This window comes from Leptodactylus fuscus, chromosome 8 (assembly GCF_031893055.1).
Source record: "Leptodactylus fuscus isolate aLepFus1 chromosome 8, aLepFus1.hap2, whole genome shotgun sequence".
Lineage (NCBI taxonomy): Eukaryota > Metazoa > Chordata > Amphibia > Anura > Leptodactylidae > Leptodactylus > Leptodactylus fuscus.
In genome coordinates, this window is record NC_134272.1 from 64,350,951 (window position 1) to 64,372,595 (window position 21,645).

General features: G+C 42.2%; 1 protein-coding gene across 1 annotated transcript; it reads left to right on the plus strand.

Annotated features, from left to right (window-relative positions):
* Positions 1-3,283: 3,283 nt before the first annotated feature.
* NDUFA10 (NADH:ubiquinone oxidoreductase subunit A10) lies at positions 3,284-18,673 on the plus strand. The gene is made up of 10 exons (XM_075283850.1): positions 3,284-3,403; positions 11,777-11,945; positions 12,070-12,285; positions 12,915-13,001; positions 13,912-14,033; positions 14,584-14,663; positions 14,752-14,806; positions 16,224-16,309; positions 16,848-16,956; positions 18,430-18,673. Exons 1-10 carry the CDS (start codon positions 3,341-3,343, stop codon positions 18,496-18,498), a joined length of 1,056 nt encoding a protein of 351 aa, XP_075139951.1. The 5' UTR covers positions 3,284-3,340; the 3' UTR covers positions 18,499-18,673.
* The last annotated feature ends 2,972 nt before the right edge of the window (positions 18,674-21,645 follow it).

A 21,645-nucleotide genomic window follows, 5' to 3' on the forward strand; every position in this document is an offset into this window, starting at 1 on the left:
ACACGTGTCAGAGTGAGGTGCTTCAAAACAGATCCCATTGACTTCAATGGGTGCCAGCTTACGTGCGCTACACATTGAAATCAATGGATTACAAAGCCTCCCATTGATTTCAATGTGTAGCGCGCATAAGGCGGCACCCATTGAAGTCAATGGGTCTGTTTTGAAGTGCTTCACTCTGACATGTGTTTATGTGCATTACTCCGTGGGAACAGAGCCTAAAAAAATTATCCTCTCCCCAACCTATTCCATCACTGGAACAATTCCAACATCCCCTGAAGCCTCTTATACCCTACTTTTCGGTGTCTGTCGACACACTGGAAGTGCCTGCACATGCCCACTCAGCCTATTACTGACTGTGGCAGTGACTCCTCTTAGTCAATAATTGGTCAGCTATACATCTCTTTCCTGTGCTTGAAGGCTCCAAGGGGTAAAGACTGTATTTTTTCCTATCAGTATGTCTTTGTAGAATGGGAGGAAATCCACGCAAACACGGAGAGAACATACAAACTACTTGCAGATGTTGTTCCTGGCGGGATTTGAACCCACGACTCCAGCACTGCAAGGCTGCACTGAGCCACCGTGTTGCCCCTGAAAGGCATCTTTGTACAGTGTAACAGCAGCCCTACAAGGTACTGTCCTTAGTCTGATACAGATTTTGCTGCTGACAGACTCCCTTTAAATATATATTTTAAATATCTGGAAAACCTCATTAATCCAATTTCTAGTTATAAAAGAATGTGAAAGGCATTGCTAAAAACCTGGACCTCGGGGAGAGCGTACCCAAGAGCCAACTCAGTTGTATTTTCTCATTATATTGTAGGTGCATGAGTTTGAAGAGGGGCCACTCATTGACAAAAACAATGGCACACCTAGATACTGTATGTCAGATTGCTGCAAAACTTGCATGCGTTTATGTCTCAGGCAGATACATAAGTGTTTACAGGTATGTTCTGATTATACACTTGGTCTTGACACAAGAGGACCTAAATTTGCTTCCCCCACTTCCCTAATAAAAGTCTACCCTTAGGTAGTATACCTCTTAATAAAAGATCATAGGATGTGTCGTTTGACTGGCTGTCAAGCACAATCCCCCATAGCTTCTTTCTCCACCATCTTGACCATTTATGCCAAGAAAATTGCCAAACTGCATCATGTGAATACCATGACAGAAGACAAGAGGTGGACATCCAGGCAAAATATCAGAGTATACAAGTTGGTTCATCATAAGGTCTACCAGTTCTGATGTGGCAAAAACAGCAGTGGCGGTGATTCATAATAGTTAGATCACAGATATCCATACAAACACCTTGTAATGCGCATTGCACAAGTCCCCATGCGGACTCTCCGAACGGATTACCAAACGCAGATGTGAACGAGGGGTACAATACTAAGAATCCCTGCCTCACAGTGACATACTGTCTGTACCAGTTACAGTATGAGACAGTATGTCTCTGGTAGGCATCATAGCATCATAAATAACTATACTGCTAGGAGTCCGGCTACCAGCATACTTTTCAGGCATTTGTAAATCCAGCGAACACACAGACCACGTTTCACGGGTGAAACTTAGTCAAGTGAATCTAGCCTAAAATATGTCAATGTGTGCCAGAATTGCCCCAAAATTCTGGTGCAAAGTAAGTCAACTAATAGGTGGTATAGAGTTAGACTAGACACAGTAAAGATACTCCAGATTCACAGTCCAGCATTAGCCACTGTGATAAATTTGGAGCATTTTTAGACTGTCTAACTCTCTAAACTTGCCCAAAAACAACAACAAAAAAAACTTGTAAAAATGTATTATATATCACCATATTCAAAAAACCATACCTATTAATTTTCTACGGTTTACTCTGACAAGCGAAGCAATATATTAGCAAGCAAGTTACCAGTCAAAAGCATGTAAAAATGGGCAAGTATATCAGCGACTCTGCAAGGGCCAAATTGTGATGGGTAGATGAGCAACTCCAAAATGGCAGATCTTGTTATGCGATCCTGGTATGCTGTGGTTATGACATACAAATGTAGTCCAAGGAAGGTCATCCAGTGAACCAGACACTGGTTCATTACTGCCCAAGGCTTGGTGATGCCAGTCATGATAACGTTTTATATACAACTACATGCTGATCCTTCACTCTTTTGTACTGCATACTGATCACATTCTCTTCTACTGCTATACAGACTTGCTTTCTCTACAGGGACTGAGGCAGAGGTGTAGTTAAAGGATCTTGAGCTGTTGTGAAAAGGTTCCACTTGGGTCCACCATCATTAGGCCGGGTGATTTTGCGGCAGCCGCAAAATAGCGTCGCGTATATGGTACCGGCTCCCATTGAAAACAATAGGAGCGTATACGGCCCGCAAAAGCTCCCATGGCGTCTACATGCCACATTACATGCCAAAAGACATCGTGTGAACCCGGCCTTACATTTCAGTGGGAGTGCTAGAAAGAGCTGAAGTGCAGAGTCCTTTTGTGTGATGGGCTATAGTGACCCACAGAGCAGGGACTTCTGTCCATGTTATTACCTCTGCTATCAATCAGAGAGCATACTAGACTTTTGCGCTCTGACTGTTATATATAATAGATAATGTAATACCCCTCTGAGCCTAATCACAGGGGCATTTTTATGTAATACCCCTCTGAACGTAACCAAGAAGTTTTTTGGCACTGTGACCCAGATGTTTACATCTTGATAAATTAGGCGCTCGCCTGTGCGATAAAATGGGAATTTATGCCAGGGGCAACATGGTGGCTCAGTGGTTAGCATTGCAGCGCTGGAGTCCTGGGTTTGAATCCCGCCAGGAATAACATCTGCAGTTTGTATGTTCTCCCCATGTTTGCGTGGATTTCCTCCCATTCTACAAAGACATACTGATAGGGGGAAAAATGTACATTGTGATCCCTATATGGGGCTCACAACCTACATAAAAAAGGGATTTTTTTGCCCATCAGGAACAGAGGTAGATTTCCTATATAATAATATAAGTTATAATAAATATGATGGCCATACCCCAGCTTACTCTGCCCACATTCGCACAGTATGTGAGCTGCAGGGCATTTCTAGTGTAAGAAAGGGTCTTGCACCACATTGTTACCCTTCTATACCAGGAAACTATCCCAATTGGATCCAGAAAAAAAAGAAAGGCTCAGAACAAGCAGGTCACTATCAAGGAGTTAAATACTATCATAGTCCCGACAAATAATGGCTGATACACCAAGGCCTTACTGAGAAGGGCATTTACAAACTATACTGACAGGTCAGGCAGCAAGGACGGCCTGTGACGTCATCTCTGTGCGCCGGCTCTTGCAAGGACCCCGGCGCAGGTTGTCCCGGGAAGGACAGAGATGTTTGGGAGGACGGTGCTCCGTGGCCTGACCGCGACCGGGAGAACCGGCGTCCTCTGCGTGGTGAGGACTGGTCTTCACTGTGCACAATAGCGGGAGGAGGAGATGGTCGCGCCGTATTCAGTGATCGGGTTTGCAGGCCGCAGCCCTGACATGTCATTGGGGAGACTGTACTGATATGTGTGTACATGAGAGCGGCTCATGCGCTGTCTGCTGGCTCCGCATTGTTACTGTAGTATATGTATATAGCTGTCAGTGTGCCCTGCGCTGTATTATATGTATATAGCTGTCAGTGTGCCCTGTGCTGCATTATATGTATACAGCTGTCAGTGTGCCCTGTGCTGCATTATATGTATACAGCTGTCAGTGTGTGCTGCATTATATGTATATAGCTGTCAGTGTGCCCTGCTCTGCATTATATGTATATAGCTGTCAGTGTGCCCTGTGCTGCATTATATGTATATAGCTGTCATTGTGCCCTGCTCTGCATTATATGTATATAGCTGTCAGTGTGCCCTGTGCTGCATTATATGTATATAGCTGTCAGTGTGCCCTGCATTATATGTATATAGCTGTCAGTGTGCCCTGCATTATCTGTATATAGCTGTCAGTGTGCCCTGCTCTGCATTATATGTATATAGCTGTCAGTGTGCCCTGTGCTGCATTATATGTATATAGCTGTCAGTGTGCCCTGCATTATATGTATATAGCTGTCAGTGTGCCCTGCATTATATGTATATAGCCGTCAGTGTGCCCTGCTCTGCATTATATGTATATAGCTGTCAGTGTGCCCTGCGCTGTATTATATGTATATAGCTGTCAGTGTGCCCTGCGCTGTATTATATGTATATAGCTGTCAGTGTGCCCTGTGCTGCATTATATGTATATAGCTGTCAGTGTGCCCTGCTCTGCATTATATGTATATAGCTGTCAGTGTGCCCTGCTCTGCATTATATGTATACAGCTGTCAGTGTGCCCTGCTCTGCATTATATGTATATAGCTGCCAGTGTGCCCTGCATTATATGTATATAGCTGTCAGCGTGCCCTGCGCTGACAGCTATATACATATAATGACAGCTATATGTATATAGCTGTCAGTGTGTGCTGCATTATATGTATATAGCTGTCAGTGTGCCCTGCTCTGCATTATATGTATATAGCTCAGTGTGCCCTGCTCTGCATTATATGTATATAGCTGTCAGTGTGCCCTGCTCTGCATTATATGTATATAGCTGTCAGTGTGCCCTGCTCTGCATTATATCTCTGTAGCTGTCAGTGTGCCCTGCATTATATGTATACAGCTGTCAGTGTGCCCTGCTCTGCATTATATGTATATCGCTGCCAGTGCGCCCTGCGCTGCATTATATGTATATAGTTGTAAGTGTGCCCTGCTCTGCATTATATGTATATAGTTGTCAGTGTGCCCTGCATTATATGTCTGTAGCTGTCAGTGTGCCCTGCATTATATGTATATAGCTGTCAGTGTGCCCTGCATTATATGTATATAGCTGTCAGTGTGCCCTGCATTATATGTATATAGCTGTCAGTGTGCCCTGCATTATATGTATATAGCTGTCAGTGTGCCCTGCATTATATGTATATAGCTCTCAGTGTGCCCTGCTCTGCATTATATGTCTGTAGCTGTCAGTGTGCCCTGCTCTGCATTATATGTATATAGCTGTCAGTGTGCCCTGCTCTGCATTATATGTATATAGCTGTCAGTGTACCCTGCTCTGCATTATATGTATATAGCTGTCAGTGTGCCCTGCATTATATGTATATAACTGTCAGTGTGCCCTGCTCTGCATTATATGTATATAGCTGTCAGTGTGCCCTGCGCTGCATTATATGTATATAGCTGTCAGTGTGCCCTGCGCTGCATTATATGTATATAGCTGTCAGTGTGCCCTGCTCTGCATTATATGTATATAGCTGTCAGTGTGCCCTGCATTATATGTATATAGCTGTCAGTGTGCCCTGCATTATATGTATATAGCTGTCAGTGTGCCCTGCTCTGCATTATATGTATATAGCTGTCAGTGTGCCCTGCGCTGTATTATATGTATATAGCTGTCAGTGTGCCCTGCGCTGTATTATATGTATATAGCTGTCAGTGTGCCCTGTGCTGCATTATATGTATATAGCTGTCAGTGTGCCCTGCTCTGCATTATATGTATATAGCTGTCAGTGTGCCCTGCTCTGCATTATATGTATACAGCTGTCAGTGTGCCCTGCTCTGCATTATATGTATATAGCTGCCAGTGTGCCCTGCATTATATGTATATAGCTGTCAGCGTGCCCTGCGCTGACAGCTATATACATATAATGACAGCTATATGTATATAGCTGTCAGTGTGTGCTGCATTATATGTATATAGCTGTCAGTGTGCCCTGCTCTGCATTATATGTATATAGCTCAGTGTGCCCTGCTCTGCATTATATGTATATAGCTGTCAGTGTGCCCTGCTCTGCATTATATGTATATAGCTGTCAGTGTGCCCTGCTCTGCATTATATCTCTGTAGCTGTCAGTGTGCCCTGCATTATATGTATACAGCTGTCAGTGTGCCCTGCTCTGCATTATATGTATATCGCTGCCAGTGCGCCCTGCGCTGCATTATATGTATATAGTTGTAAGTGTGCCCTGCTCTGCATTATATGTATATAGTTGTCAGTGTGCCCTGCATTATATGTCTGTAGCTGTCAGTGTGCCCTGCATTATATGTATATAGCTGTCAGTGTGCCCTGCATTATATGTATATAGCTGTCAGTGTGCCCTGCATTATATGTATATAGCTGTCAGTGTGCCCTGCATTATATGTATATAGCTGTCAGTGTGCCCTGCATTATATGTATATAGCTCTCAGTGTGCCCTGCTCTGCATTATATGTCTGTAGCTGTCAGTGTGCCCTGCTCTGCATTATATGTATATAGCTCTGTGTGCCCTGCTCTGCATTATATGTATATAGCTGTCAGTGTGCCCTGCTCTGCATTATATGTATATAGCTGTCAGTGTACCCTGCTCTGCATTATATGTATATAGCTGTCAGTGTGCCCTGCATTATATGTATATAACTGTCAGTGTGCCCTGCTCTGCATTATATGTATATAGCTGTCAGTGTGCCCTGCGCTGCATTATATGTATATAGCTGTCAGTGTGCCCTGCTCTGCATTATATGTATATAGCTGTCAGTGTGCCCTGCTCTGCATTATATGTATATAGCTGTCAGTGTGCCCTGCATTATATGTATATAGCTGTCAGTGTGCCCTGCTCTGCATTATATGTATATAGCTGTCAGTGTGCCCTGCGCTGCATTATATGTATATAGCTGTCAGTGTGCCCTGCATTATATGTATATAGCTGTCAGTGTGCCCTGCTCTGCATTATATGTATATAGCTGTCAGTGTGCCCTGCATTATATGTATATAGCTGTCAGTGTGCCCTGCTCTGCATTATATGTATATAGCTGTCAGTGTGCCCTGCGCTGCATTATATGTATATAGCTGTCAGTGTGCCCTGCTCTGCATTATATGTATATAGCTGTCAGTGTGCCCTGCTCTGCATTATATGTATATAGCTGTCAGTGTGCCCTGCTCTGCATTATATGTATATAGCTGTCAGTGTGCCCTGCTCTGCATTATATGTATATAGCTGTCAGTGTGCCCTGCTCTGCATTATATGTATATAGCTGTCAGTGTGCCCTGCATTATATGTATATAGCTGTCAGTGTGCCCTGCTCTGCATTATATGTATATAGCTGTCAGTGTGCCCTGCGCTGCATTATATGTATATAGCTGTCAGTGTGCCCTGCATTATATGTATATAGCTGTCAGTGTGCCCTGCTCTGCATTATATGTATATAGCTGTCAGTGTGCCCTGCATTATATGTATATAGCTGTCAGTGTGCCCTGCGCTGCATTATATGTATATAGCTGTCAGTGTGCCCTGCGCTGTATTATATGTATATAGCTGTCAGTGTGCCCTGTGCTGCATTATATGTATATAGCTGTCAGTGTGCCCTGTGCTGCATTATATGTATACAGCTGTCAGTGTGCCCTGCTCTGCATTATATGTATATAGCTGCCAGTGTGCCCTGCATTATGTGTATATAGCTGTCAGCGTGCCCTGCGCTGACAGCTATATACATATAATGACAGCTATATGTATATAGCTGTCAGTGTGTGCTGCATTATATGTATATAGCTGTCAGTGTGCCCTGCTCTGCATTATATGTATATAGCTGTCAGTGTGCCCTGCTCTGCATTATATGTATATAGCTGTCAGTGTGCCCTGCTCTGCATTATATCTCTGTAGCTGTCAGTGTGCCCTGCATTATATGTATACAGCTGTCGGTGTGCCCTGCTCTGCATTATATGTATATCGCTGCCAGTGCGCCCTGCGCTGCAATATATGTATATAGTTGTAAGTGTGCCCTGCTCTGCATTATATGTATATAGTTGTCAGTGTGCCCTGCATTATATGTCTGTAGCTGTCAGTGTGCCCTGCATTATATGTATATAGCTGTCAGTGTGCCCTGCATTATATGTATTTAGCTGTCAGTGTGCCCTGCATTATATGTATATCGCTGTCAGTGTGCCCTGCATTATATGTATATAGCTCTGTGTGCCCTGCTCTGCATTATATGTCTGTAGCTGTCAGTGTGCCCTGCGCTGCATTATATGTATATAGCTGTCAGTGTGCCCTGCTCTGCATTATATGTATATAGCTGTCAGTGTGCCCTGCTCTGCATTATATGTATATAGCTGTCAGTGTGCCCTGCATTATATGTATATAGCTGTCAGTGTGCCCTGCTCTGCATTATATGTATATAGCTGTCAGTGTGCCCTGCGCTGTATTATATGTATATAGCTGTCAGTGTGCCCTGTGCTGCATTATATGTATATAGCTGTCAGTGTGCCCTGTGCTGCATTATATGTATACAGCTGTCAGTGTGCCCTGCTCTGCATTATATGTATATAGCTGCCAGTGTGCCCTGCATTATATGTATATAGCTGTCAGCGTGCCCTGCGCTGACAGCTATATACATATAATGACAGCTATATGTATATAGCTGTCAGTGTGTGCTGTATTATATGTATATAGCTGTCAGTGTGCCCTGCTCTGCATTATATGTATATAGCTGTCAGTGTGCCCTGCTCTGCATTATATGTATATAGCTGTCAGTGTGCCCTGCTCTGCATTATATCTCTGTAGCTGTCAGTGTGCCCTGCATTATATGTATACAGCTGTCAGTGTGCCCTGCTCTGCATTATATGTATATCGCTGCCAGTGCGCCCTGCGCTGCATTATATGTATATAGTTGTAAGTGTGCCCTGCTCTGCATTATATGTATATAGTTGTCAGTGTGCCCTGCATTATATGTCTGTAGCTGTCAGTGTGCCCTGCTCTGCATTATATGTATATAGCTGTCAGTGTGCCCTGCATTATATGTATATAGCTGTCAGTGTGCCCTGCATTATATGTATATAGCTGTCAGTGTGCCCTGCATTATATGTATATCGCTGTCAGTGTGCCCTGCATTATATGTATATAGCTGTCAGTGTGCCCTGCTCTGCATTATATGTCTGTAGCTGTCAGTGTGCCCTGCGCTGCATTATATGTATATAGCTGTCAGTGTGCCCTGCTCTGCATTATATGTATATAGCTGTCAGTGTGCCCTGCTCTGCATTATATGTATATAGCTGTCAGTGTGCCCTGCTCTGCATTATATGTATATAGCTGTCAGTGTGCCCTGCTCTGCATTATATGTATATCGCTGTCAGTGTGCCCTGCATTATATGTATATAGCTCTGTGTGCCCTGCTCTGCATTATATGTCTGTAGCTGTCAGTGTGCCCTGCGCTGCATTATATGTATATAGCTGTCAGTGTGCCCTGCTCTGCATTATATGTATATAGCTGTCAGTGTGCCCTGCTCTGCATTATATGTATATAGCTGTCAGTGTGCCCTGCTCTGCATTATATGTATATAGCTGTCAGTGTGCCCTGTGCTGCATTATATGTATATAGCTGTCAGTGTGCCCTGCGCTGCATTATATGTATATAGCTGTCAGTGTGCCCTGCTCTGCATTATATGTATATAGCTGTCAGTGTGCCCTGCTCTGCATTATATGTATATAGCTGTCAGTGTGCCCTGCTCTGCATTATATGTATATAGCTGTCAGTGTGCCCTGCATTATATGTATATAACTGTCAGTGTGCCCTGCTCTGCATTATATGTATATAGCTGTCAGTGTGCCCTGTGCTGCATTATATGTATATAGCTGTCAGTGTGCCCTGCGCTGCATTATATGTATATAGCTGTCAGTGTGCCCTGCATTATATGTCTGTAGCTGTCTATGTGCCCTGTGCTGTAGTATATACACTATATGGAAAGAGGTATTGGGTGTCCTACAGGAGCATTTATGACATCTCATTCTAAATCCATTGGCATTGCACAGTTTTTTTGGGACTTATTAGTTGATGACCTATACTTAAAATAGGTCATCAATTGGGATCTGACACCCAAGACCCCTTGTGTATAAGTTGTTCTGCTTCACATGCCATATGATGTCACGTTTATCCACAACGTTCCCATAACAGTGATAATCACATGGCTTGTTCACAGCTCAGTCCCAAAGAGCATTTGTGAGGTCAGACAAATGTTTGAGGGTCTGGCTGATAATCTCCATTCTACTTCATCCCAAAGGTGCTTGATGAGCCTGAGGTCAGGGCTCTGCAGGTGAAACTAACACAACCATGCCTTTATGGACCTTGCTTGATCCCCCTGGAACACAGTCATGATGGGATCGAAAAGGGTCTCCCCCAAACTGTTCTCCCAAAGTTGGAAGAGTACAATTGTCCAAAATGTTTTGGCAGGCTGAAGCACTAAGATTTCCCTTCACTAGAACTAAAGGGCCTAGGCCCAGTGCTGAAAAATCACGCCATAGCATTATCCTTCCTCTGCCAAATTTTTTAGTTGGTGTATTGCAGTTAGACAGGTGTCGCATCCGATTGGCATTTGTCAATCCCTGGCTCATCCATCAGACTACCAGCTACAGAAATATGATTAGTTACTCTACAGAATTGCTTCCTCTACTCCAGAGTTTGGTGATGTACTTTACACCACGGCGTCCATTGCTTTGTGTTATGCTTGGTGATATAAGTTTTTATATGCAGCTGCTCGGCCATGGAAACCCTTGTCATGAAGCTCCGGGCACACAGTGTTTGTGCTGATGTTAATACCAGAGGATATTTGGAATTATATAGTTGTTGAGTCTGCAGTGTATAGTCAACTGTAATGCGAGCAGAAGGTCTGTAATAATTACAATAGTAACAAAGTGACAGCAACTGAACTGAACACACCGAAGTCTTTCTATGGTTTTCAGATTATGGATTGGTGTGAACTGTGGTTTTCAGCTTACTTATGGAAACGCCACTGCTAGTCACATTTCCTTGTGTTTTCATTCCCTGTTCCTAGATTCTCCCTCCTGACAGCTATTCTGTTCATCCTTCTGACATGCCTGTATTAGTAGTGAATATTAGTATCTACCATAAATAGCAATTATGGAGTATTTTTTTGTTATAACTCTTTATTGTGATGTTCCTCTGTTATTCATCCTGTTACTAGTTGGTGTCATATCTCTACACGGTCTGACATGGTTTAATCCGTGCCAGACTGTGTAAGGACATACCCCTCTGATTAGGGGGGAGGGTAACGCCCAGTTGTCAATTTATTCATTGTTACCTATAGGCCTAATGCACATGACAGAGTGTGCAGGGCAATGATCTGTTTCATTCCATTTAACATAGAGCAGGTCCTATCTTGCTTATCCTGTTATCGGAAGCCCACATAGAGGTAAGTACATCATGGGTGCACTCGCATGTTGCTCCGAGGGTCACCTGAGTGCATTGCACCTCAAACTCTGTCGTACGCTTGGGGCCTTAGGGTATCTATCAGTAATAATTATTGGACAGTATTTGCAAATAAGACCAGTAGAAGTATTATTGTAAGACCACATAATCCGCTGTTGCAAACCACAGAATCTTTGTCCAACCATAGTGGACATTTGGCTGCATGGTTGCCCACAAAACTTAGGTAATAGTTTGCAAGTTGTGCGCCTTTTGGCCACCACATTTGAATGTGATTTCAGCTGCCAGACCATGTGGCCTTGCGAATATTTTGTAATCGGCTTCTTACTTGATTTTAAGGGTTCTTTACTCTTGTTGATTACTTTTCAATGTGAATGCTATATTGTATTCCTATGAGATAAAGTGCAACCTCTTCATTCAAAGAGTCTTATCTTCCTGGTATCAATAATAACGGGTCCGTATTTTACAATGTCCTAATGCTTATATATTTCAAATACTGTTAAATAAAATCCACATTTTAAGTAGTTGACAACCTCTTCTTCCTTTTTGTTTGGACTTCACACAGGCCCAGCTCCATGTCAGCTCAAGACACGGTCTGAAATATGGCTACTTGGCGTACATGCTGGGTGAGAGAACCAGCAAACGGTTTGGACCTCACAGCAAGATCATCACAGTCGATGGAAACTTGGCTTCTGGCAAAGGAAAACTTGCTCAGGCACTCGCTGAGAAACTGGGTACGATAAATGGATTAGAATAGATAGGGCTTTGGACACCTCTGCCTCTAGTTTGTTTTCTGACTGCCTGCTGCTTGACTAGTCAACGTTCCATCTTTTTTGTGAATTTTCTTTGTTTTCCCAGGAATGAAGCATATGCCAGAAGCTGATCAACATTACTTAGACCGAATCACTGGTGATGGGTCCATCTTGCCAGACAAGTTTGCAGGTCTTTGTAATCTGGATAAATTCTATGAGGACCCCAAATGCTCAGATGGAAACTCATACCGCCTGCAGATATGGTTGTTCTCTATGCGCATGCTGCAATATTCTTATGCCCTGGAGCATCTGCTGAGCACAGGTACTTAAGAGAGGTTACTTGATCTGTTTCACGGGAGAATAATTGTCTTTCCCCCCAAAATTTCTGAACATCCCAAGCCTTTTGAAAAGAATGAAGGTAAAATAGACTATTTGGTGACAAGTGTGCAGTAAATAGTCGGGCAGAGATTTTTTTCACGAGGTTGCCTTTTTCTCTATGTGGCCAAGCCATAAATCATGGTGTAGCACTGACCTGCACAGCCTTTACCTACTCTCAGGACAAAGTTGCCCATTTCCTTTTTTCAAGCAGATGTGCATGGGCAATCTGAGCAAGATAATTAATTCATAGAATTAAAATATTTTTCCATTTTATTCTTTTGCTTTTGATGTTTTTTCAACATATATATTGCAGTATTCCAGTTTCATAAAGTAGGGATCGACCTATCTTAGCCAAATGTCCTCAAGAGTGACTTCTGCTCTATAGATTACATTGAGGATGTGAGTCATTTAAATGGGCTCTAGCATTACATTACCACGCTGGGAATTGGTGTCTGTCTGTAGCTGATCTCTGACATCTTGCTTTCAGAAGGCAAGTGCTCTAAGAACACGGCTGTTGTAGCGTAGAGAAAAATGCTATGTAAATAACTGTAGTATTTTCTTTTCTTTGCTTAGGTCAGGGGGTGGTTTTGGAGCGCTCACCCTACAGCGATTACGTATTCCTTGACGCCATGTACAAAAACAAATATATTCGCAAAGAATGTGAGTAAATTGCAGCTCTACTTTGGTTTTCCTCAATGTCTTTGTCCTATTTCTGCTAGCTCAGGGTTTTTCATTTTCTGTAAAATTGCTATAACCCACTATCAGGCTTGACATTTCTGTCCCTTTTTTTACAAATGCTGTTGCTCTCTACAAAGGTATGTGTGGCCTTGATGCAATGACATACTGTTAGGGGATATAGAAGAACTTTGAGTCCTATAGCCATGCAACATGGCATGTGCAAGAGGACTTAGGCTGGGCTCACATTCTGCATTTTTGTTATGATTTGAGACTCTGGGAACAAAACCCATCTGCAGAATTGTTTCCATTTTTACGTCACTGACAATAATTACCATTGATATAAATGAAAACTGCGTAGGTATTCTTAAAAAAAAACAAACAAAACACTACAATTTTTCTTTTGAGTAAGATTTTTCACTTTTAAAGGGGTTGTCGCATGAACTGAATACCACAGGACCTTTCTCCCTATACACTTTAGCTATCTCCTGTACTCCCATTGCAGTGAATGGGAGCGCCAACCACACATTCAACCTGGCTACAGTTGGATTGAATGTGATGTGGGTGAACGTTCCTGTGGTGGTCAGTTTATGGGACAACCCATTTAAGTCAAGCTGCAGTCCACATCCTGCAACAGACCCGGGCACAGCTATAACCAGATACTTGATGGCTGGCCCTGGTTTTCCATTGCATCGCAAAGGTTGAAAACTGCGGGTGAGCATGCAGCAATAATTGACCTGCTACATTTTCAAACCCTGCATCATGACACTTTACATTGCAGGTTTTTATGTGCTGTGTTTGGACGGGATTTCTTTAAAATAAATGCTAATAAATCATAATAAAATATCAAGCCCTACTGAATATCAGTAATAAATCGTGTTCCTTGTTTCCTCAGGTGTAAATCATTATAATGAGATTAAGAGAGTGAGCCTTGATGAGTTCCTGCCTCCACATATAGCTATATACGTGGACGTCCCAGCGGCTGATGTGTACAAGAAAATACAAGAAGGAGGAAGTGTAAATACAGGATTTTTTTTATTTTATTTTTGTGGCTCTGCCAAAATGTAGTTTTTAGGCTGAGGCCCCATGTTGCGGAAACGCAGCTTTTTTGTTGTTGCAGATTTTGTTGCGGTTTTTGGTGCCAAAGCCAAAAATGGCTTCAAAAGGAATGAGCAATATATAGGAAGCTCTTATGCTATCGTCTGCTCAATCCACTCCTGACTATGGCTCAAAAAACTGCAACAAAAAAAAGCTGCGTTTCTGCAACATGGGCCTTAGCCTAAGTGTGTATATTTCTAGAGTAAGTTCATATGGCAGATTTTGCTGGGGGCAAAATCGGATGCAGGAATCTTCTTTGCTGTCTGCAGACCGATTTCCACTTCCATTCACTTCAGTGGCAGGTTTGGATGGAACACTTATTTTTTCCCACTAGCTCATTTTGGCAGCTAAAGGGGGGAAAAAATTAATAAATAAGTGCATGCCTCCCATTAAAGTACATGGGAGGTGGATTCAGACCCAAAACATTTTGCTGTGTGCCTTTAGTTTTGCTTTTGTTCTGTTCTTCTAGGCAGCTGAAAAGAAAGTCGAGCTGTCTTACTTGCAGAATATTGAGGATACATACAAATCATCCTTCCTGCCACGTATTAGGTGAGGCTTGTAAAATTCCTTGTAAGGCTATGAATCTCTTGGCTGATGTAGTCATTGGTTGCTAATTTCTTCTTTATTTTGTACATAGTGAGACATCAGAGGTATTGCAGTACACTGCTGCTGAAGTACAGAATGTGGACCAGGTAAGGAGAATGGGAACTGCATGGAAATGCAGGAAAAATTGAGGTTCAGCGATTATAAAAAATAAATACAATTGCATTTACATGGGGTCTATAAGCAGGGCTGTTAGATAAAGTTGGGGTCTTGCCATTTTTTCCTTGAATTTCAACAACACTATTACATGGACAAGTGTGAAAAAAAAAAAACTGCACTGTAATATTTACTGAGGTTTTTCACGTGTAGTTTTTGCTGTTGATTAATAAAAATATAATTGTTAGGGCATGAAAAAGAATACCGTGGTTTAAAGAATACCTTGAAAACTGAACATTGCAAAGATTGAAGGTAGTGGTGAAGACTCGTAGCAAAAATTGTCATGCTATGAGCACAGTGCTGGTAAATTTGCGCTGCAACCATAAAACGTAGAGGGTTAATGTTGTTGCTGCAGTGGCTACCTTGCTGCAGCTATGTTCTATGTGGACCCAGCCTGAGAAGAGATTTAATTATTGTAAATTTAGTATGAAGACCTTTCCCCGCCTTCGCTAACTCAAGTTCTTAGCATCTGTTAAAAAGCGCCGCTCCAGTGATTCTAATGCAGTTGGAATTTTCCTCTAGCCCCCACCATTCCTGAGCAATAAGCACTGTTACATTTGGTACTTGATAGTACAGAGCTTATGCACCATACTAGGTAGGCGGTGTCAGAACAGAGCAGGAAGGGGTGTCATTCAGAGCTCCAATCGGAGGCAGCCAGTGTCAGAGCTCAGAATCGCCCCCCTTGTCTGCTCTTGCCTGACAGTACAGAGTCTAAACTGCCTATCAAGCACCAATATGACAACACGTATTGCTTAAGAACAGTGGGGCCTAGAGGAAAAAATCCAACTGTGCTGGAATTAGTGGAGCTGTGCCTATTAAATGATGCAAAGTGCTGGACTTGGCTGATGCGGTGAAGGGTCCTTTTTAAATAAAATATAAAAACACTATGTTATAATAACAAAAACACTATAATATAAAAACACTACATTCACATATATATTATATAAAAAGTAGAATGTTAGCAGATGCTCATAAACCCTAATAATCTATAATCTCACTTGTATGCACCAGGAGAGCTCCTAATGCACCTGCTGAATGTATCCATGGCAGTCCTTTCACCTAGTGTATGCCAAGAGAGCTTCCTTTTGTCCTGCGGCTTATATGCAGGGCTGCGGAGCCGCTAGGCCAAACCTCCAATTCCTTTATTTTTCCACGGCCAACTTTGATTCTGTCATAAATTGATAACAGCCCTGGTCAGTCAAAAGCAGTAGAGCTCCTCTAATTCAATAAAAAGCTAGTGATTGAATTCCTATTAAAGATAACTTGTAATAAATAATACATTTAAATCTGTAATATCAATATTTGTATAAAGTATTATATCCACCCATCCATATTGTGTCCATCTTTCAGGTTGTTGAAGACGTTGAATATACAAAAATTACTAAAGCTCCATGGATAGAACAGAATGACGTCACCTACCACCATTTGCGTTTGCTGTGAGTAATTAATGAATCCCATCCACTTTGCAAGTACCGTAAAAAGCCGCGATCCTTACTGCGGCGTTTCCGCCACGGCCAAATCGCAGTGTTTCCGACCAGTGGGGCACCAGCCTTAGTCATTTTGGAAGCTGATGACAACTGTGAGATGAGTTTCTCATTGTTTATGACCATATTCATAGAAAGTATATGGCATTGCATATGAACGATTTATTTCACATACTGACTAGGTGTCATCTCTTCATATTAGAAGAAGTATTTTAGAGTGCAGAGGATGGCCATAGCAAAATCAATTTTATTTAATGTTTTATTTGATCCAGGAGACATGCTAGACTGTACTTTTCTCCTTCGAGGCAACTAAAGCCACACTGACTCTCACAGTTTGCATTTCCTTCCACTGTATCACAGGTCTTGGACTGAGGGACCCTCAACTTGACAACCCTTTCTTTTGTTCAGTATAGGTACATATTTATGTAATATTCCAAACCAATAGCTATGCCTGTTAATCATTCTGTCTTTTGTGCTATCCTCTTTTTAGGGTTCAGAACAAAAGCAAAGTTATTGATCTCTTCAACCTGCCCATCTTCATCCCAGAAGTCACCATTGGTGGAATAGATTACGACAAGCTGTATTATCAGTTTCGAAGTGTAAGCGTGATATTTGTCTTTTTTCTTGACTTGCATATGAAGAACATATCACAATCTAGCAAGCATTGACAGAGCTCAGCTGTGTATTTCTGCTGTTCAGTGATTGTCGGGGGTTTTGGCATCCCCACCATTGAAAAAATTTGACCTGTCTCTATAAGGTTTTTAAAAGTGACATTGAAGCTGTGTAGCCCCTTTCACCTGCCTTGGCAAAATCTAAAAATGGTATTTAGAGATGAGCGAGTACTATTCGAAACTCCGGTTTCGAATAGCACGCACCCATAGGAATGAATGGACGCTTCCATTTATTCCTATGGGTGCGTGCTATTCGAAACGGCCGTTTCGAATAGTACTCACTTATCTCTAATGGTATTAATAATATCCTTCTAGAATAAAACTTCATCTGTAGACATTGGTCATTTGTTAAACGGTTTTTGCAGGGCTTCAAAGACATGGCTGCTTTCTCATTCTCAGGAAGTTGCATACTGTCCATTGGTCATATGGCAATGCCATATCTCCATCCCATTAAAATGAATGGGATTGGTCTACAGCGTGGCCATGTGACCAGCGGACATGATGTCACTTCTTGAGAACTAGCAAGAAGCCATGCTTTTGAAGTTCTGCACCTTGATCTATCAGTGCTGACATATTATTTCATAACTAAACAGATAACACTCTGTTTTGTCCCCTAAACAACTGCAACCATCCTTTGTCAGGGGACAGTTTGAGTATCAAATGTTTTGATGCAACAAGAGCTGGTTGGAACGCTGACTGTCAGGCATTGTACAGGAAAGGTGAAAGTGGTTTATAAAGGCTTCTGTCTTCTCTTATTAAGTCTACATATCACTCAGTAATGTGAATGGAGGTGATGGCAGTGCTGTTGCATTTATTGGTTCCTGTGATCATAGCAGAGCTGCCAGTTCTTAAAGGGTTTTTTACCGACCAAATATTTATCATCTATTTTTAGGTTTAGGACATAAATATCAAATTAGTCATCAATATCAGGGGACATTCCCACTCACAGTTGGTTAAAGGGAGTGTGTGATTAGGTGCCACTTCCTTTCACAAGCCTGTGATGTCACGTTCATCTGTCAAATGCCCTATTTGCAATTCAGTCCCATTCAAATGAATGGGTTTGATCTGCAGTACCAAACCCAGCACTATACATTGTAGAATTCTCTGCTTGATAAGTAGTAAAAAAGTTGCAGTAGATGCTGCTGTCTCATTTAACAATTGATCGTTGAGGGTGCCAGGTGTCTGATCCCCATTTATCCGATTCCGATGACCTGTCCTAGGTATAGGACGTCAGTTTTATAATCCTTTAAATAACCCTTTAATGGACCCAGATCAGCTCCGCCATTGACTAACATCATAATTTGTCCCTGTAATTGGATGTCACAACTACAGCCAAAAACTGCAAAATAAAGAAGATCCAGTGGACACTATTCACCATATTTTTTTTTTTTTTCCCCGCAGCTCCCAGGAAGAAAATATGCCAAAGGGTACAATGAAGATATTGGGGACAAGTACATTTGGCTGAAGTGAAGGATTTTAAGCCTTTTTGGTTCCACCATCTGCTCCGATTAATATTTCCACCACAATGACTGGCAATATTTGGTTTTGCAATTGGATTAGTAAGAGGAAAGCTACCAGTGATGCTGTATATCACCAGGACCGTTGCAACTGTCAGTCCTCAAATAAATATCTAGTTTTTCTTTGATGTTGTCATATCTTTTACTTTGTCATTAGTACTTGCTTGATTTACAGCCATGTAAAAAGTTCAGTATCCTAAATATATTGGAGTCAATTTAAAGGGGTTTTCCAGGCAAAATGTATTTATTTTTTTAAAAGGTCTGTTAGTGTAATTAATGGGTTAATAAGAGCATGCATATAAGTTTAGCAGTGATTTCTGGTTTATCTGGGAAGGCCGAACATCTTCTGCATTTGTTTACTTGGTTATGTGGCTTCCTGCTGCAGTGCATTCTGGTAGTTGTAGGCTCTCACACTATCTCCAGCTCACTTCCACAGTCTTCAGGTTGAAAGTCACAGGTAAATCTCAAAGCAATAGCTGACAAGCTGCGGGTTTAAAATCACATGCCGTGTTGCACTGTAGGTATTCTTCACAGTATGTGGATGAGATTTGTAGGCTTATACAGTATACTGCTGCTGCTGTATAATGCAGTGGATTAACACTTTCTGGCCATTACTGCCTATGTGTGTCCAGACTATTCCAAAACTCAAAATTCAAGCCTTGTGCATACATCAAAAGAGCAAAGAGTGCAGAATGATTTCAGCTGTGAAGGCTACAGGGTTGTTGCTAGTGCCTGACAGGAGTTGCCTAAATGGAAGTTTGAACCTGACTCCTGTATAATGTACTTGTGCCCTACAAACTATTTTAGACTCCATGCACATGACAGAGTGTGCTATCTAGTGTGGGCCCGAGTTTGCAGCAGAATGCACTTGATGTGACAACCAAGTGTCATCAGAGAGCATTGTATGGGGCTTCTGATACGTTCTGTTCAGATGACACCGATCAGGGCTCGTTCACATCTGCGTTCACTGTCCTTATTGCAGGTTTTCGTTTCCTGCATAAAACAGATGCAGGAGACGGAAGCCTGCAGGAGACTTTCTCACCCATTCATTTGAATGGGTGAGAAAGCTGTCCGGCCGTGCGCGGCAGTGAGCGTTTTGCGCTCTCCGCCGCGAAACCGGGTTTTATAATCCGGACACAGAGTCGGACATGCAGTACTCTGTGTCCGGATAAAAAAAATCCGGTTTCGCGGCGGAGAGCCTAAAACGCTCACCGCCGCTCACGGCCGGACCCGGTCTATGGTTTCCGTCTTCTGCCATGCAGAAGACGGAAACCATAGAACGGAGACATGAACGCAGGTGTGAACCCAGCGTCAGGGTAGGACCTACTCTGTTTTCAACTAATCAGACACCCTGTTGAAGAGCCATCAGACTTCACACTCAGACTTGTGCACGGAGCCTTAGGCTAAGGCCACATGTTGCGGAAATGCAGCTTTTTTTTGTTTTTTAAATTTTTTAGCCAAAGCAAGAATGGCTACACAAGGAATAGGAAATGTATAGTAAGCTTCTTATACTTCTACCTTCTGCTCAATCCATTCCTGGCTTTGGCTCAAAAAACGCAGCAAAATATGCAACAAAAAAAAGCTGCATTTCTGCAACATGAGGCTTAAGGCTAAGGCCCCATGTTGCGGAAATTCAACTTTTTTTTTGCTACAGATTTTGCAGCGTTTTTTTGGGTCAAAACCAGGATTGGATTGAGCAAAAGGGTAAAGTATAAGAAGCTTCCTTTATATTTCCCATTCCTTTTGTGGTCACTCCTAGGCTTGGCTCAAAAAGCGCAACAAAATCTGCAGCAAAATAAGCTGCGCTTCCGCAATGTGGGGCTTCAGCCGAAAGGTAACAGATAAACAAACACTCCCTCTATATTGGTACCAGAGCTTGGGAAGTTGGCAACTATGCCTGGCATACTGCTGAAAAGGGCACTTGGGAGGGACAATGAAAGCTGCTTTCTGACAGATGGTGCACTCACCTGAGTGTGCTGTAAAGAAATGGAATATGAGGTGTTAATAAATACTTGTCATATTCTGTAATTAACTTTGTTTTAAAATATTAATTCTACGAAAGCGGAAAGTGTCATGGCTGCTAAATAATGAAAGATTGTAATTAGACTTTTCTTTAATATTTGATACTGGCTGCTTTTAGTTGTATGAAGTTGTTGTTGGGGGGGGGGGGGGTCACTATTGTGTGACCATTTTTGTAATAACTTTGTTACAGAATATTTTAGAATTGAGAAAGTGTAATATTCTCCTTAATAACCTTCTAACCGAGCGGTTACTAAGGAAAGTCTGCACACAGTTATGTTGTAAATGCTGAAGCATTTGCCAAGGGAGGGGTTGTCATTTCTTATGGCTGTATTTTCAGTCTTATACCAACTAGGACAATGGTTCTGGTATCATAAGAAAACTGAGATTCTCAGCTTTCATATGATGCCAAGATTTAGGAACTAGCTATAATAGTATTGAAGAAACCGCTGGCGTTTGTGTAGGTATAATTTACATGCTGGGATTTCCACGACTGAAACAATTTTGGAAATCTAAGTGTGTTTGCTCTGTAGTGTGTGGATCGGATTTGATAGATTCCCATCCACTATGCAGTGACTGTAAAATGACACGTTTTGGTTTTTTTTTCCCCGCTAACGCCAGTAGCGAATCCCATCCACACATTGCAGGAAAAGTCCCCACGTTGTGGAAAAGGTGGGGAACTTCTTGTGGCCTGGGACTTCTTAGAAACCCTGCCATGATTTCCTTACTGTGTCCAAGTTATCAAGGAGAGACACCATATGCGCAAGAAGATAATTCAGCTACAATAAGGAAATTATGGCTGGATTTCAGACCACTGAAAGCCCCCCTGCATTCATGGTTGTATCCATTGGCAGCCAATCAAGAAAATAGACTGTCGTCACGAAGATGGTTAGTGAAAATCTTTAAAACTCTGCAAAATGTTTACTTTATTATATTTGCAAAAATGGTTTACTTTTTATTGTCTTCAAATTTAAATCTGGTTATATTTGTGGGACTACACCTTTAGGCTAAGGTCCCACATAGCTGGCCACAGCAAAAAAGCGCGGCAGGAAAAACTGCGGCACCAATACAGCGCTTTTCA